Genomic DNA, 17,491 nt, shown 5'->3' on the forward strand with positions numbered 1-17,491 from the left:
GGAATGAATGGGATCTAAGAAATGGGAGCAATGAATTTAGACAAAGCATTCTGGAGTTCAGGTGTGACACAGAGTCATATAACAGCAGAGGAGGACAAGAAAGTAGGGGAAGGGGGTCTAAATGGGAAGACTTGAACATGCCCAAACCTGAGGGCAAAGAGTGGGTAGGGAAGGGGAAGTTATAGCTACCAGAGAGAAAAATCGAGCAATGACAAGGTCCAGGTCAGAGGCCCTGGCTGGGACTCTTCCATTGTGACAGGAGAAAGGGATGGAAAAAAGCAACTATGTATGTTTGGGGTGGGGGTTGGTCCAGAAGGTGACGTTTCTTTCTGACTGCTTTTACTGTCCTGGTGAAGCAAAGAGCTCCATGGGGGAGGAGGATATTGACATACTGCCTTTATCTGTGTGCTTCATACTTTCCCCCTTCTTTGACTTCTGAAGTCAAGGGCGGCAGATCCAGCAGCCTGATTCTCAGAGCCATGTTGAATTCCATTTTCTGAGGAAAGCTTTAATTATATATGACTTCTGCCTTTGAAGAAGTAATTTGTAAAAGGGCCTCAAGTGCTATCTAACATTAAAATAAGATATGATTATGACTGCCACTATAAAACCAGAAGTAGTTTTGGGATATCACATTTATCCTTACTATTGCTTCCAATAATCATCAAAACTCATCTTTAAATTTTCTAAAAGTGGCCAAAACTCTTGCTTTTCTTTCTTCTCTCCTCCAGACTATTTCCTTCTTCTCCCTATTGTACTTAAAAAAAAAAAAAATCACCAGTGATATTTTCTCCTATGCTAGTTTCAACAGGAAAGATCATTTACATGTTTAACATCCAATAATCAACAAAGCATTCGTACATTCTGGTTTGGTCCTACAACAATTCTGAGAGTTGGGGAGAAAAGGTGTTTTATTTTCAATTTATGGATAAGGAAGTTGCTACGGGTTGCTATGGTTTGAATATAGTCTGAATGTGTCCCTCAAGGACTCATGTTTGGGGGCTTGGTTCTCAGTGTGATGGTGTTGGGAAGTTGAGCAGAACCTTTAAGAAGTGACATCTAGTGGAAGCCAATTAGGTCACTGAGGGTGCTACTCTTAGAAGAAACTGATGTGATTCTCATGGGAGTCTGGTTAGTTCTTTCAAGAGGACTGTTATTAAAAAGCCAGTTCAGTCTCACTACAGTCTCTCCTGCTTTCTGATTTTTTTTCCCTCTTGTATACACTCCTTCCACTGTAATGTGGTCTGTCTTGAGGCCCTCACCAGAGCAGATTCAATGCCAGCACCACACTCTTAGATCCCCAAACCCGTGGGTAAATAAACTTCTTCGCTGTTATTTGTTACCCATCTTAAGGTATTAATTATAGTCACAGAAAAGTGACTAATATAGATATCAAGATTTAGAAAAATTAAGTGACTTGATCATTCATTAGAAGCAGACACAGGGCTCACATCTATCTTGTGATTCCAAAGGCAGCAGTCTGTTCTACCATATCATGTTCCATTTATCTATCTCTCTACTGTGGTACTGGGGATTGAGTCAGAAGTATCTACCACTGAGCTATAGCCCCAGCCCTTTTTTTAATTTTTAATTTTGAGACAAGGTCTCACTAAGTTGCCCAGGTCTCGAACTTATGATTATCCTGCCCCTCTACTTATAATAATATCTGAAAACCCAAAAGGTGGATCAAGTTTCTTCCAGTCTCAAATTAACCACCAATTATTTAAAGTGAAGGAATCTATGCCTACAATTTAAATTCTCTGCCTATCATCAACTGATCTCACCATCCATCTCCCATAATAAGGCACCTAAATATTCTTGAAGCAGTCACTAAAATTGCTCACACACATCTGGGGAAGCACACACAGTTCTAATCACAAGTAAATCCCAATCATCTGCATCAGAGGACATGACATATTATCACTCAGGAAGAGTAATAGTGTTTCAGGTTTCTTCCTGATGTGAAGAACCCAAATAATAAGGCTTTAGACTCCCACTGAGCAAACAAGAATAAGATTCTCCCTGACTGTATCCATGAGTATTAGTTTCTTTCCACAGCTATTAACAAATTATCATAAACTTGATGACTTAAAACAGAAGACATTATTTTACAATCTAGAGATCAGAAGTCCAAAATGAATCCCACCAAGCAAAAATCAAAATGCAAGTAGAGCTGCCTATCCTCCAGAGGTTCTAGGATAGAATCCATTTCTTGGTCTTTTCCAGCTTCTAGAGGCGGCTTGCATTCCTTGGCTCAAGGCTGCCTGCAGTAATTGCACCACTCCAACTTCTGCTTCCACTATTACTTCCTCTCTGCCTCTCCAGCCTTCCTCTTTCACATGTAAGGGCACTTGTATTACATTGGTCCCAATCCAAGTCAGTTTCAACATGGCTCCAAGTCACAATCCATTGCCAATGGCGGGAGAAAGAAAGGAGAAGGATCCCAGGGTTTTTCACTGATGTAAGCACTCTCTTCATTCCTAGTTATCTTCCTTCCCTTTGATTCATGGTTCTAGCACTTACTCTCCTTTTATATTCTCCCAGAGTTGACTAAGTGATCTGTCTTCAGGTCTCAAAGTCTTTTCTAAGTAGACCTTAATGGAGATCTTAATTTTACTGAGCATTATTACACAGGCATTACCCATGAAAAATAAATCTTGGGCCGGGCGCGATGGCGCATGCCTGTAATCTCAGCAGCTCAGGAGGCTGAGATTGGAAAATTGAGAGTTCAAAGTCAAAAAGTGAGGCGCTAAGCAACTCAGTAAGCCCTTGTCTCTAAATAAAATACAAAATAGGGCTGGGGATGTGGTTCAGTGGTTGAGTGTTCCTGAGTTCAATCCCCAGTACCAAAAACATATATATAAAACAAAATAAACCTTAGGGTATAGGAAAAGCAAAGCAATATAAAAAAAATCTAATGCACAGTAATTCAAGCAACATTCAGAAAACTAATACTTGGTATTTTTAAGACAAGTATTTTTCATTATATCCTAACTCTTCTAATATAAGGATATTCTTAAAATATTTATTTGCATTAAGTAACAATGGGATATGTAGTGCTGCTCCTACAAATATACTGAAATAGTACAAAATTTCTGACAGTATTCTCAAAACCTCCCACAAGGTAGTATAAGGCAATGAGATAATGCATTTGAACATGCCAAGACTAAACAATGCTTATAAATCACCTCTATTTTTTCTTTTGTTTACCTCTATTTTAACTGAGTTCACTAGATAAAATGCAAATTCAGAAAGCAAAGAGTACTTTTTCATGTCATTTATTACCTGATGTTCTAACCACATCAAAACATGACTTAATAATTTTCTCCTTCTAAGCATATAATTCCATTTTCTCCTAAAACCTGTATTTTAAACATTATCACAGATGCCAAACCTTAGGAATAAAGGTAATAGAAAAAAAAACTGGATTTAATATAAACCCTACAAAACTTTCAATAAACTATCAATACTAATAATTCTTTTGAAATAGTATGAGCCATTGTTTGCAATTCTCTTACTTTTCAGTTTTTCTTTGGGAAAAAAAAAAACAGACATAGATTTATACAATTTTAGCAAGACAGTCAATCCTCTCAGGCAAGTTCTGACATACTAGATAAGATCAGAAAACTGTATTTTTCTCTGCTGGGAAAAATATTATTTATGAAATATGAATATAATTTAACATACCTTCTGTAGACTTCAATTTAATCTTTTAGTACAGATTTACAGCTCTGCTATAGAGACTTGTTGCCTATATGAGATAGAATTCAGTGAACTTCTGAACATGCCTGTTGCCTTTCTTTGAAGTACACATTAATGACCATTTGCCCTAGAAAGCTATTTCTTTCTATACCAATCTATCCAACATGCCCAATTTTAACTCCTAATTTGTTAAATACTCCTGTGAAAAAGAATAAATTATGGGACTAGCTCAAGAGAACCCACAAGTTACCACCATCAATAGCATTCTATTTGCCTGCCTCATCCTAGGACATTCCTGGGGCAGGGCAGAGATAGCACTCAAAAAAATCTGTTTCTTCACTGAATACATCTTAAATGGCCTAGTGGAGACTGGGAAAACTGATGAAGAAAGAGGAGGAAATCTTTACTTCCAACAACAGTTGCACTGGATGAAAAATAGAAGGCAAGTCAAATCGGGTATTTTTAAGGTAAGCATATAAGCATTTTGCATAATCATAGTGTGTCTATCTCACACTAAGATCTTCCTTAGGCCAAACCAAAAGTCATAGTAATGAATATCCTTTCATCCTTCAAAATCATCACCTCCAAAATCCTTCCATTTTGGCAAATTTCTAACACACTCCCATCTGACCAAATAGGAAGACCTAAGTCAACCACATAAACAACCGACACTGACCCAAAAGCCAGATTGCCTTCATTATTCTACTTTGTCAAACTCATGAATGAAAACCCCTACTTGTTTTACTTTATAACAGTTCAAACCACTTTTAAAACTTAGCTAGGCACCTTTTTTACACTCATGTACTGTATTTCTTTAAGCATTTCCTTTCTTAAAAGGCAGTAATGCCTGTCTCTTCAAGAGACTAGACAGTTTCTTCCTAACATGTGTTAGATGATTTATTTTAATACTCCTAACAGCATAAATGGAAAGCACTTCACTACAATGTGGTTGCAAAAATGGAAGCCATGTAAACCATCTACAAAGAAAGAAACTATGAGTCCAGCAACTCTCCAGGCTTTTGCCAAAAGAGGGGGGGAAATTAACAAGGAAAAACAGGTTTGTAGTTATCATTTTCAGTTGCAAACAACCCAACCACCTAGAACCACATCCAAAAGGCCAAAGAGAGCCAAATCTATAAACAGACAAATTTAATATGAAGTCACTGTACTCACTGTCTGATGGCTTCTGTCACAGTAACGCAGTCCAAAATAATCTATCTCCACGAGGTTTATGTGACGGAAGACATGGTCAAGGACAATGGAACCTTTTGTTGACTTCTGCAAAAATAATTCACAGTTCAATTTTTTCACAAGGTATCTTGTCTTGTGTCTCAGTGGGACACAATCATAGTTCTCATCTTTTATGAGCTTCCTTCACAATGGAAGCATTTTTATTAGACCACTGTGTCTCTTTAGGTTTTGCCTCAATTACAAAGACAGATGTGATTTAAAGTATATTAAAGAAACGGCTTTGAAAATAATTCCTAAATAGTATTGAGTGTTAAATTAGTATAAGCTTCTTTATTTGTGGGATTAAAAATTATATTTGGACAAAATTCTTTAAAGATATGAACATCTAATAAATTCATCAAAGAATACTTTGGTTAAAAAACCCACAAATTTTTTCATTTTAAAAAGCAGTTTTCAGGACTGGGATTGTAGCTCAGAGGTACAGCACTTGCCTAGCATGTGTGAGGCACTGGGTTCGATCCTCAGCACCACATGAAAATAAATAAATAAAATAAAGGTGTTGTGTCCATCTACAACTAAAAAAATTTTTTTAATAAAAGCAGTTTTCACATATATCATTACTCTCACAAGCATCAAATACAGAAGATATGTGAAGTAAAAACAACAACAGCCAGAGCTTTTATTTTTTCAATCCTCAATAATAAACCCTTAGATTAACACTGCTAAAGTTAATGTTCTGAAAGGCCCTTGTGAAAATATTTTACTTGATCTCTTTCACATAAACACAGACATAAAGAAAATATTTCTTCTGGCTTCTTTTTAAATGCTGACATCTACCTAAAATGTTAATCACCTTCTCTCCTCTCCCACTATGTACACTGATTCTTCAAGATTCTTGCATATGCAAGGTCCTGGATTTGATCCCCAGCACCAAAACAAAAGATTCTTATTATATATTAAGTAACAATTTTTCACACATATAAGAAACACTGAACCATCAAGTACTAGTCACATACCACACTGACCTTGAAAATGATCCACTTTTGCTCAGGCACAGGATTATTCAGACATTCCCTTTCTTTTGCCCCATCACTGGCAAGGTAGCAAGAGAAATCTCCAAGTCACACTTTGTGACAATAAAGTAAGGCTTTTGTTGAACTGCATTTTCCCTCAGAGAATTACCATCACCTGCTCATCCACACAGGGTAAGCATTCAGTACTACACTGCTTTTAGAAAACGGATTGTTAACTGAAGGGAAATGTTTTGATTAAATGTATTGTAAAGTGAGTGCTATGAAGTGACAAAAGTACACACTTGACGAAGACAGTTCTTGTTACAAATCCCTTGGGTGTTTTGTGTTCCTCTAAATTATGCTGTTACATTTAATTGGTCCCTTTTTCATAAATCCAATAAACAATTTATTTAAAAACAAAAAGCCCTTCCTTGACAGGTGGTTGGACATTTTCTGCTACAGTAACAATTCCACATCTAGCAAATGCCTCTTTGTGCTCATAGACATGTGTATTTCTCTGAGTAAAAATCTGGAAGTAAAATCACTCATTTGAAGAATACACATATTTAAAATTATTATGGGCATTGCCAAGAAGACCATTATAATTCACACAGTGAGAATAGATGTTCCCCCTCCCTTGCCAAAACTTGCATGGAGCAAATGTTTTCCAATCTGAGAAAAAGATGCAAGGGGAAAGATTATTTTTATTTATATTTTCCTGACTCTAATAAAAGTAAGTGCTCTTTCGTGTACTTACTAGTAGCCAATTACATTTCCAAAGTTTATGAGCAAATTCTCCTGGTACCTCTAATACTTGCACAATTTTACTTGGTATATTTAGCTCTTTACCCCATCTGGAAATTATTTCTGTGCTTGGGATATGGGCCTAACTTTGTTTTCAAATGGGTAGATAATTGCACCGCCATTCACTGAAAAGGACATCATTTTCATCTTGATTTGAAACAACTTTGTCATCTACTAAATATCAGTTCTATCTCACAGATTAGGGACAATACCCCCAATATTTTAATTATTTTAATTTACTATCATTTGTTTGATATCCACTGTTCTTTAACAAAATTGTCTTTGCCAGTTCTTAGACTTTTTTCTCTACTAGAAGTTTAGAATCAGCTTGCCAATTTAATAAACAATTCTCTTGGGAATTTGGAATTAAATTGAATTGACAGAATGAATGAGTGCTGGAAGAGGGGAATGATACAGTATTTACCATGTAAAACCAACATGGTTTTCTTTTAAACATTTCAAGAAAATGTTATGCTTTTTCCTACATGTAGGTCTTATAAAATTTTATTTAGGCTTTATGGCAGGCAAAATTTACAAATGCCCATCACCCTCCAAAGATGTTCTGTCCAAAATTCTGGAACCCCGTGAATATGATTAGCTATCACTCAGTGACTGTTATGCTACATGGCATAGCAGCCCTTAAAATAGATTATCAAGAGTGTACCTAATCTAATCCCATAGGCTCCAAAATGCAAAGCACTTTCTCCAGAAGAAAAGTCAAGATATTCAAAGCTTAAGAAGGAACCACAGGTCCTTGCCACTTAAAATGTGAAAGGGGACATATGAGAAGGGATGTGGCAGCCCCAAGTAGCTAAGGTAGCCTTCAGCTAGCAGCCAACAAGGAAAGGGGAACTCAGTACCACAATCACAAAAATGGGATTCTGCTCAAAACTTGGAAGGGGCTAGAAGATTCTTCCCCATAGTCTTCAGATAAGAGACCAGCAGACCAACACCTTTTTCTTTGTTTTTGTGGGACCTTGAGCAGAGAATCCAGCCGTGTCAGTCTGAACCTCTGGCCTACAGAATGGAGAGATAATACACAGGGATTTGTTTAAGCCACTGTGCCTGTGGTGATCTGTTACATAGTGATGGAAAACTCCTACAGACTGATTCCTGAGTATTTTATAGTTTCATTGTTGTTATACTTTCTGACTGGCTATTTCTAAAGTGTTGGAAAGCAACTAATTTTTCAACATTAGGCTTATTCCTAGTCATCTTGCTAAATTCTTAATAGTTAAAATAGTTTCTCATGGTGTCTTTTCAGATAATCACATTTCTATAAATGAGTTATAGTTCTTCCTTTTCAAAATGCCTCCCATATTTATTTCCCTTTTCTTACTGCATTAGCTAGTATCTCAACTGAAGGATGAAAGGTAGTTGTGAGGATTTGCACCCTTCTTTTCTTCCCAGTTTTAATGAAACAGCTTCTAAAATTTTACCATTAAGTTAAACAGCTGTTGCATGACCATTGCACAGCCTTTACATATACCCTCTATCAAAGAGAACGTCTTCTCCTCCCCCTCTCCCTCCTCCTCCCCCCTCCTCCTTCTCCTCCCTCCTCCTCCTCCTCCTCTTCCTCTTCTTCTTCTAGTTTTTAATCAAGAATGGGTGATAATTCTATCAAATTCTTTTTAGAAATCTGAGATTATATTTTTTGTCTTTTCATCTACAAGTTACATTAAAAGGGTTTTTAATTTCAAATATTCTCAATATGGAAGGTCTCATTTTAATTTATTTTGTTCTGGGTATATAATATCAAGCCTCCTCCTATTTGGAGAGAATCCCCCATGGTATGAGTCTTGGTAGTAGCAGGAACCAGATTCCTCAAGACCTGATAGTAGACCACACATCCGTGACCTAGTTTCAGTCAAGGAGTCTGAACTCAACAAATGATGCAAAGATACAGAAAGAGCTTAGTATTTATTCATAGCAGCAGCCCAATGACAGGGGAGTGTCGAATAGTAGAGCACAATAGTACAGACTTCTAGTTGTGTAATCAGCTATGTAAAGCAGGAGTGGTGACTTGACTCCTGAATGGTATTTTCCAGTTTTTGGTTTGTTTGTTTGTTTGGGAACTGAGGCTTGAATTCAGGGGCATTTTATCACTGAGCTATATCCTATCCTAGACCTTTATCTTTTTTAACTTATTGTTTTGGGACAGGATCTCACTTAGGACCTTGCTAAGTTGATGAGTCTAGCCTCAAACTTGTGATCCTCCTACCTCAGCCTCTCAAGTTGCTGGGATTGCAGGCATGCACTACTGTCCCAGCATTCTTGAGATAGTCAGTAGGAATAGCCAAGCAATACAGCAGCACCTACCTTCCCTTGGGAGCAGTGATATTTGGTCCAAGAGCCATGCCAGCGTCCTAAGAAAAACTCCTGAGTAGAATTATAAAAAATTTTGTCTAATAGTATGAAAAATATCATCATGAATACAAATAGCTTATCCTAGAAATGTAAGTGCATCAGGCAGAGTTCTTAAAGCTGATTCTGTCTTCTCATGACACCATGAGAAGAATTTATGGAAAGACACTGTATATCTCACAGACTCTAAACATCACCATGATGGCTACCCGGGCTTTCCCTGAGCTCATATATCCACATCCACTAAGCTTGGGGGGCTCCTGAATCCACCACTACCTTCTCCCTGATCCTCCTGCCCACGTTTAGGGCAATGATTTCCACCATCAATTGTTTCCTACTGCCTTTCAGAATTTTTTAAAAATAATTTCTAGCCAAATGAGATCAAATTTTCTATTACACGTCTTTCCTATTACTCGAAATATTTCTGGAAGGCTGGGATAGAAGGATAATTTTCTATCTTGATCTCATCTCTCCTATGGGTCCTCTCCCCTATCAAGGCACAGACAGAACAGGTGAAATAACTAGAGCAGGTTCGGCCATACAACTCCACCTAATTCTTCTATCCCAAGCAAGTAAACAAGAAGTGGTTCACAAATAAAAAATAAATAAATAAAAAAGGAAAGAATTATGTATGAAATTATGGCAATGAAATGGTGATTATTTTAAATATGTATGTCAAGTCCTTTTTTGAAAATTACTTTTATGTTCCCATTTCCACCAGAAATATTAGTTTTTTTTCAGAATTATACTACTCATAAAGCATAAAAAGAATCTAATATTCTACTCATGAAGAATATACACAAAAGCAAGCTTAGAAAACCAGTTTAATAGTTTAGAAAGTATATGGAAATTGCAAAAATTTCTTGCATACAAGGAAATCACCATTTTCAAAAACTATCATTCCAAAAATACCAGAATATAGTCTGTCAAACCTCTGTGACAGTTTTGCATTTGTATAGAATCTGGTGTTGTAGATACTTTACAAATATTATTCTTTAGCATACTTTTTTATCCTCTACAGAGAAACCACAAGGAAAGCATCCAGTGTTATGCAATGATCTAGTGCTGACCTAAGAAAAAACGTGATGTCTCATGATTCCCCCTACAGCATTCTATACAGCATGGGTGTGTCTACACATGCACTGGGAGCAGAGCCAAGCAAGCATCAGAAGTATTGTATTTCTGTCACCACTTCAAACAAAAATGCACATGAAAACCTCTTAACTTCTCATCCGTCATACTGTAATACGACAAAACTCCAAAGGCATGGATGCCAGTGGAGGATTCACTCCTGGGGTGGGTGCATATCACCAGCTCACATTTCTGCCAGTCCTGCCCTGACTGACCTCTTCCATAACCCTTCTCCCAGTTTCTACCCCATTTTTATGCCTCTTGCTCTTCTGCATAACTTCATTCTTCTTGTGGGTTATTCACAGAGGTTGCCTGTGGGTCTATATTTTACAGTTGGGGTATAAAGTCTTCACGTCCAAAAGAAACCATTTTTGAATAAAGAAATTAAGAATTGATAGAGAACTAACAAGAGAGACAAAGTGGGAACTAAAGCATATTGGGCCAGTTCCAGGATTTATTACTGAAAGGAAGGATAAGTAAGTACCATCAAGGATATTATGAAAAAAAAACACATGACTTCATTCAAAACAAATTTTTTTTCAGTACCGGGGAGTAAACCTAGGGTTGTTCTACCACTGAGCTACATACAGCTCTTTTTATCTTTTATCTTGAGACAGGGTCTTGCTAAATCTCCTACGCTGGCCTTGAACATGTGATTCCTTTGCCTCAGCTTCCAGACTCATTGGGATTATAAATGTGTACCACCACGTCCACGGTTCAAATATTTTTTAAGTCCTTATTACATGCCAGCAAATTATTATCCTCTAGAAGATGGGAAGAGCACATTAATAAATTCCAGAGGAGAGGAAGAGGCATCCAGGATACAATATCAAGAGCTGTGATGGGAGAAGCCCTTTACTGGCCTAGAACACTAGAGAAACCCTGGGGCTAGAGAGTGACTAAGAAACTTCTAAAAGTGGCCTCTGAAAAGTTAAGACGAGGAGAGATTCGGTTTTCACAAGCTCTTTAGTATATTCAACTTAAGGGGTATACATATTACTAGTATAAAAATATTTTTAAAAAGAAACAGCATGCCAGTAGGAATTCATCATCACCTTGCTTTGCTAATGGAGGCAGTTTGTCTTGTGGATTTGGTTCATGCACCAAGAGATGTTAAGAAATGCATGGAAACTACCACATTTATACATTCCCCAAAAAAGTTACCTCAGGACTTTTTAATCTGAGTTTTTTCTGAGCCCCTTGGGCAGGTAGAACTATTACAAGTCATTATATAACATGATGGAGGTGTGTGCCCCCAGTCCTTAATATGCTAAGACAAGGGCTTCACTTTCAAGTCAGATGGTTAGTTTCATTTGAAATTCAAGGAAAACTCGAGTCTTTACTTCTTTAGTCCTCTGCAAAGGAAAGACCTGGTGATTATATTTAGCACCATTCCGATTTTTTCCTGACCATCGCTAGAAGAAATTTCTGCCCAAATGGGGGCTTCATCAAGAATCACAAAATAAGGTACAACCGCAGCACTTAGCAACATGCTTCAAAATTTTCTGAAAGAAATGAATAAATTAAAATTCATTCTTTCAAAAGGTAATGCACCCCCATTAATGAGACTTTTGAAAGAATAAGTTGAGTAACAATACAGGTATCAGGAAAGGAATTCTTCATGTCTCTTCTCATAAAACACCTCAGGTTTCATAAGGTCTCTCCAGATTTTGGCCTGATGATACTGTTCCCTTCATCTGGAATAACTTCTCTGATCTCTGTCATGATCAAAACCTCACTTATCTTTCAGATCCTGTTCAAAGGCCATCTTCTGCATACAGCTTGTCCTTATCATCCTAACCTCATTATAACCTCTCCATCCATTGAACCTCCAAAGTTCCTTATTTCTGCCTGTCTCTGAGACTTATGCTATTCTACCTTTATTAAACTCATTCATTACTTCTCTTAACTTTGCTACTAATGTTTAGACATTCTGAAAGCAGATACTGAATATTACATATCACTTCCTTCACATACAGTTCAATAAATTACACCCAGTAAGAACTTCGTAAAAGTTCACTGAATTAATACAAAGGGCCAATAAACAATGGAAGAAGAGAGACTTTGCAATCCTGAAAACATTAAACCTCTCTTCCTGTCTCTTAGGAAGATTTCCATTTTTATTGATCAATCAGGTTTATGGAAGTAAGGAGAAAATGAACGGATTAATTTATCCTGTTATATCAGCTGATTCAAAGCTATTCAGTTCACTTTTAAACAAAATGTACATTTGTTTCAGTGATAGATAATTCCAATAGACTCAGCATGTTCTAAAGGTGGTAGTAACTGAACTCACTGGGTTCTCCTCTTGATGAGTGTGAAGTCGTGATTCAAGAGTGGAGAGACTTGTTGACTTGCAGCAAGAAAAAACACTGAGGACTGGGGTTGTAGCTCAGTGGTAGAGTGCTTGCCTAGCATGTGTGCAGCACTGGGTTAGACTCTCAGCACCACATAAAAATAAATAAACAAAATAAAGGTCCACTGACAACTAAAAAAAATATTTAAAAGAAGAAAAAGATCACTGGGATCACCTGCAAAAGCTCTCCTCCAACAATGGAAACATGGAGATTTTACTCTAGGAGCCTGTTAAGTATTCATACAAGAAAGCACAAATAGAGGCAAGCACATTTCTGAGCATGCTCATCTTCAAGTCATAGAGCACATGTTCATAAAGGAAAGATGGTAGACACGAACATTTCTGGGCATGCTCAATTTAGTGACATAATGGATATAATGTGCCAAGTTTACTTTAGGTCACCTAAAAGAATGAGCCAGAGTGAGTGAGTAACCTTTGTCGGCTCCTTGTAAGTTTCTTCAGAGAGTTTTACCTGAAACAAACAACCAAACAAATAAACAAAATAATAACAACTGTGAAAGTTATGTTAACCGTCTTTTCTAGGGACAGCAGTTTCCTCTCCTGTAATTATAGGAGTTTGCCCCTCAAGATGCTCTCCTTGCTTTGTGGCAAACACTATAAGGAATTGGTGTGCTATATTTGAAATTTATAAGATACTAAAAAATAAAGGGAACTGATATTGAATTTTCCATATGAAACTCATATAGAGATGTATAATTTTTATTCAATGAAATAAATCTGATGGAATTTGGTTTTCCATCATTAAGAAAACAAAAAAGACAGGATATATGATGTGTAAGAAGAAAATAAATAAAAGTAAATTATCTGACCCTTTATAATTCTATTCAGAAAAACTTCATTAAATGTTATAACATATTAATTTACTTTTTAAGTGAAAGTAAAAAAACTGCCTGGACGTATTTCTGGATTGTGAATTATACCACTCAACTTGGCAAAGAGAGAGAGATTATGTTCACACTAGCAACATTCTGGAAAGAACAGAGCTACCAGAGACTTATAATCTTAGAGAAAGACTCTAAAGAAGGGCAAGTTTATTTGAAAATTCCATCAGTGGGACTTTTAACCAGAACAAAGAATACTTCAAAAGAGTAATAACACCTTTGCTGATTAACATGACATTACAAACCAGAAAGGCAGGTTTTTGCCAGCTGCATAGAATAACTACTGCATTGGAGACAAATGGCTTACTTTTTCACAAAGACAGAATGAACCCTGCAAAAACTACTTTAATGTCATGTCCTCAAAAATTCATTCCATCTTTATTTAGTATTTTGAACATAAGAGATTCCCAGTTCTCATAGAAAACACAAATCACATTCCATTTTTTAGCATAGGCCTGTTTGGGTAAAGTAGGTGTGTGGAGTAGACCTTCCTCAGGCACCACTCAGGCAAGCATGGGAGCAACACTGGATGTTTTCTGAGTTACCCTCATTCTCATTTGTAAAGAAAATCCTCACTTTGTCATGAAATAAAAATGAGTAAAACTGTTCATTCTTCAAGGTGCTCTTTGTTTTTCATATACAGAAGCTTGTTCACACTGATAAACTTTTTCTATTTTCAGCTGTTTATTGCTATGTAACAACCTCAAAAGCTAGTGACTTAAAGCAACAATAACTGACTTCATGATCCAAGGCTCAGAAGGATACTTGGTGTTGGCTAGAAAGGTTCACATGGATTCTCAAGAATATAATATAACCTCATTCACTTATTGGCACACCACCTGTAGCAGAATGAAGGGCTGAGATGGCTGGGCCTCCCCCTTCTTTCAGTCTCCATTCCTATACCGCCTCTCTCCAGCAAGACTTCATTCCTTGGTGACTGAGGGCTGGAAAAGTGGACACCACACAGCATCACTCTTGCTAGCTCTACCAACAGAAGCAAGTCATAAGATCATCCAGGTGGGAAGGGAGGGGAAACGTTCCATCTCTTGACAGGAGAATGACACGACATGTAACTGACGAAGAATCATAGGTGGCCATATATGTAGACCATCTACCTCAGCTCAATTTTTTTCTCTTTTTATCTGTTCTATTCCTTCCCACCCCCCACATTTTTATTGATGCATTATAGTTGTATAAACCTGTTCTATTGTTTGTGACATTTTCCTCCACCCAACTTATTCTCTCTATAAAATTTCAAACTGCAACAAAACAAAAACAGAACAAATGAAATTATTTTGGTCATCTGTATTTAAGGACATGCTGGATGCTTTCATTTACTTAATCTCCTTTAATCTCCACAGAAGTACGCAAACTTGACATTTTTAATATTTTTTTTTTTTAGTTGTAGATGGACACAACACCTTTATTTTATTGATTTATTTTTGTGTGGTACTGAGGATCAAACCCAGTGCCTCACACGTGCTAGGCAAGTGCTCTACCACTGAGCTACAACCCCATTTGATTCTGGTTTTACAAATAAGTTTGCAGGGGCTGGGAAAGGATAACTAGTATGGCTACAGCAACACAGAAAGCAGTAGTAAATACAAGATTCCAACTTAGAAATATCTGATTGAAAGCCTACGTTCATTCCATTACACCAGTAATTCTCAAGCATGAGAGTAGAATTTTGGGTAGGCCATGAAATCAGAACAATATTTCTGATATCATGCTTGTTATTTTCTCTCTCCTTACACAACAAATACAGTTTTCTGGAGGTTACATGGTATATGACATCACGATAACAATAAGAATCCAACTATCTTCCATTAAATCTGATATTAAGAGATTTGCAAAAACATAAAAACAATGTTACACTTCTCATTAAAATTGTTTTGCTGTGAAAAACAGCTGCTTTTGAAAAAATATGATTGATGTCATGTAATTTTTTATAATGGGCTTTATTTAATAAATTCATTTTTTAATTTCTCATTTTCAATTTATAATAATGGTGAACATACAGAGTGATGACCTACATAAACGAAAGTTCTTTAAGGTCCTTCATCATTTCAAAGAATGTAGGGGGATCCTGAAACTAAGAAGCTTTAGAATTGCTTCAAATCCTAAAGACAAAAGTAGATTCTTGATGATAAATATTTCAAAATAGGCAATGTTCTTTATGTTATATCTGGGTAAGCCAGCCTTTTCTCTTTTTAGATGAGGAAACTAAGACCCAAGAGACAGGTGACTTCCCCACAGGCCCAGGTCTAGCTAAGGTCCAGGAATAAAATCAATGCAGCATAACCGCCACTAAACATACATTTTCCCCTCCCAATTTCTTACAAATCTTCTTAGGAGTTCACAAAACATCTTATTGATAACATAATAAAATAAACAAACAAACCATAAAAGCAGTTCCACAAGTTAACTCAGAGATTGACAGCACCATTCTTTGACAATGGAAATCAGAATTCCCAGAGTGGGGTGTTATTCCAAGACTAATTTAACGCATACTCTGGTTTTGTCAAGTTTGCATCAAATTAAATCACAATAAACATAAATGCCTGAAATACAAGTCAAATTTTCATCTCTGTCTGTCTTGGACATCCTTAAAATGTTTCAAATTCATGAATATTATGAGCCTCAAAAATTGGGGGCTGGGGTTGTGGCTCAGTGGTAGAGCACTTGCCTAGTAAGCATGAGGCACTGGGTTCGATCCTCAACACCACATAAAAATGAATAAATAAAAGGTATTAGTCCATCTACAACTAAAAAATATTTTTTAAAAATTAATCTTTCTAACTCTACATCATGTACATGGGATTCTAATTAGAATAAGTTATACTTCATGTTTGTATAATATTTCAAAATACACTCTACTGTCACGTATATATAAAAAGAACAAATTTTTTAAAGTTTTAATAATTAATAAAAAAGCACCTTAAAGGCAAAAAAAAAATTAATCTTTCTAAATGAATTATGGTTTCCTGGACTGGATTTCAGAATAGAAAAGGATAATTACTGCTGAAACTGCTAAAATTCCAAATCAATCTGTAATTTAGTTACTAGCATGGTATCAATGTTAATTCCCTGGTTTTGACAAATACAACATGATGCTATAAGATGTTGTTAACATGAGGGGAAGCTGAGTGAACTTAGGGAACTTGGTCTTAGCAACGCTTCTTTAAATATGTTTTTATTTTATTTCAAAATAAAAAGTTCTTAGAAATTAAATTTTTAGATGAAAAATTTCATAAGTAATCATGCAAATTAGATGAAAAATTTCATAGGTAATAGGGCATAAAGTAAAAAGAAACCCTACTTGTCTATGCTCTACAGGTCAGAGTACAAAATCCATACTAGAATATTAGACAAAAAGGGCATTTTCATAACACACCCTTTTTTTGCTTTTTAAGGGAAAAGAAAATCAGCTATATAACCATATTATGAAAAATCTCGGAATTCATTAATAATCTTGTTTTATTCAGGACATTCAGATAGTTACTTCTCTAAGCATAAATCTTACTGAGCAGTCCAGCATGTAAAGGTTAAGCCAAGACTGTTTTCTAAACACATTCCCTCTCTGGTACTATGTTTAATATTAACTATTATAAATTCATACTAAAAACAGCTAACAGTTATTTGATATAGAAGGTTTAAGGAAAAGTTACAATCAATTCGTCTTCTACTCATCATTCTTTCAAGTGTGAACAGTTAAGACTGCTGCAAATTTACTTTCTCTGTTGCCATCACAAGAGATGAGGCCTCATTCCCCTCTCCTTGACTCTGGGCTAGCCTCTGACTGCTCTCACACACGATATCACACAGAAGTGACAGTAAGCCAACAGTTCCAGACCTGTTTTTAAAGCAATTGTCATGGAGCCCTGGGCCATTGAATTACCCTCCCAGAGAGAGCATGTGGGGAGACTAGGAAAACTCTACAGAAATGGGGTTCTTCTGAGTCAGTCTTTCAGAGATGCCCTGCCCCAAGCATCAAGCCCTGAGTGAAGACATTTTACACCAACTGCCTG

General features: G+C 36.5%; 1 protein-coding gene across 4 annotated transcripts in view; it reads right to left on the reverse strand.

Annotated features, from left to right (window-relative positions):
* The window catches only part of Epb41l4a (erythrocyte membrane protein band 4.1 like 4A), a 237,217-nt gene that overhangs the window by 131,911 nt on the left and 87,815 nt on the right, over positions 1 to 17,491 (reverse strand). For 3 of the 4 annotated variants that reach the window (XM_047555669.1, XM_047555671.1, XM_047555668.1), the window contains one exon: positions 4,876 to 4,980. The exons of the other annotated variant lie outside the window; for it this stretch is intronic. In XM_047555669.1, the coding sequence (XP_047411625.1) occupies positions 4,876 to 4,980 (105 nt within the window). The remainder of the gene's footprint in view (positions 1 to 4,875; positions 4,981 to 17,491) is intronic. 4 annotated transcript variants of the gene reach the window in all.

The sequence above is a fragment of the Sciurus carolinensis genome, chromosome 6, assembly GCF_902686445.1.
Source record: "Sciurus carolinensis chromosome 6, mSciCar1.2, whole genome shotgun sequence".
NCBI lineage: Eukaryota > Metazoa > Chordata > Mammalia > Rodentia > Sciuridae > Sciurus > Sciurus carolinensis.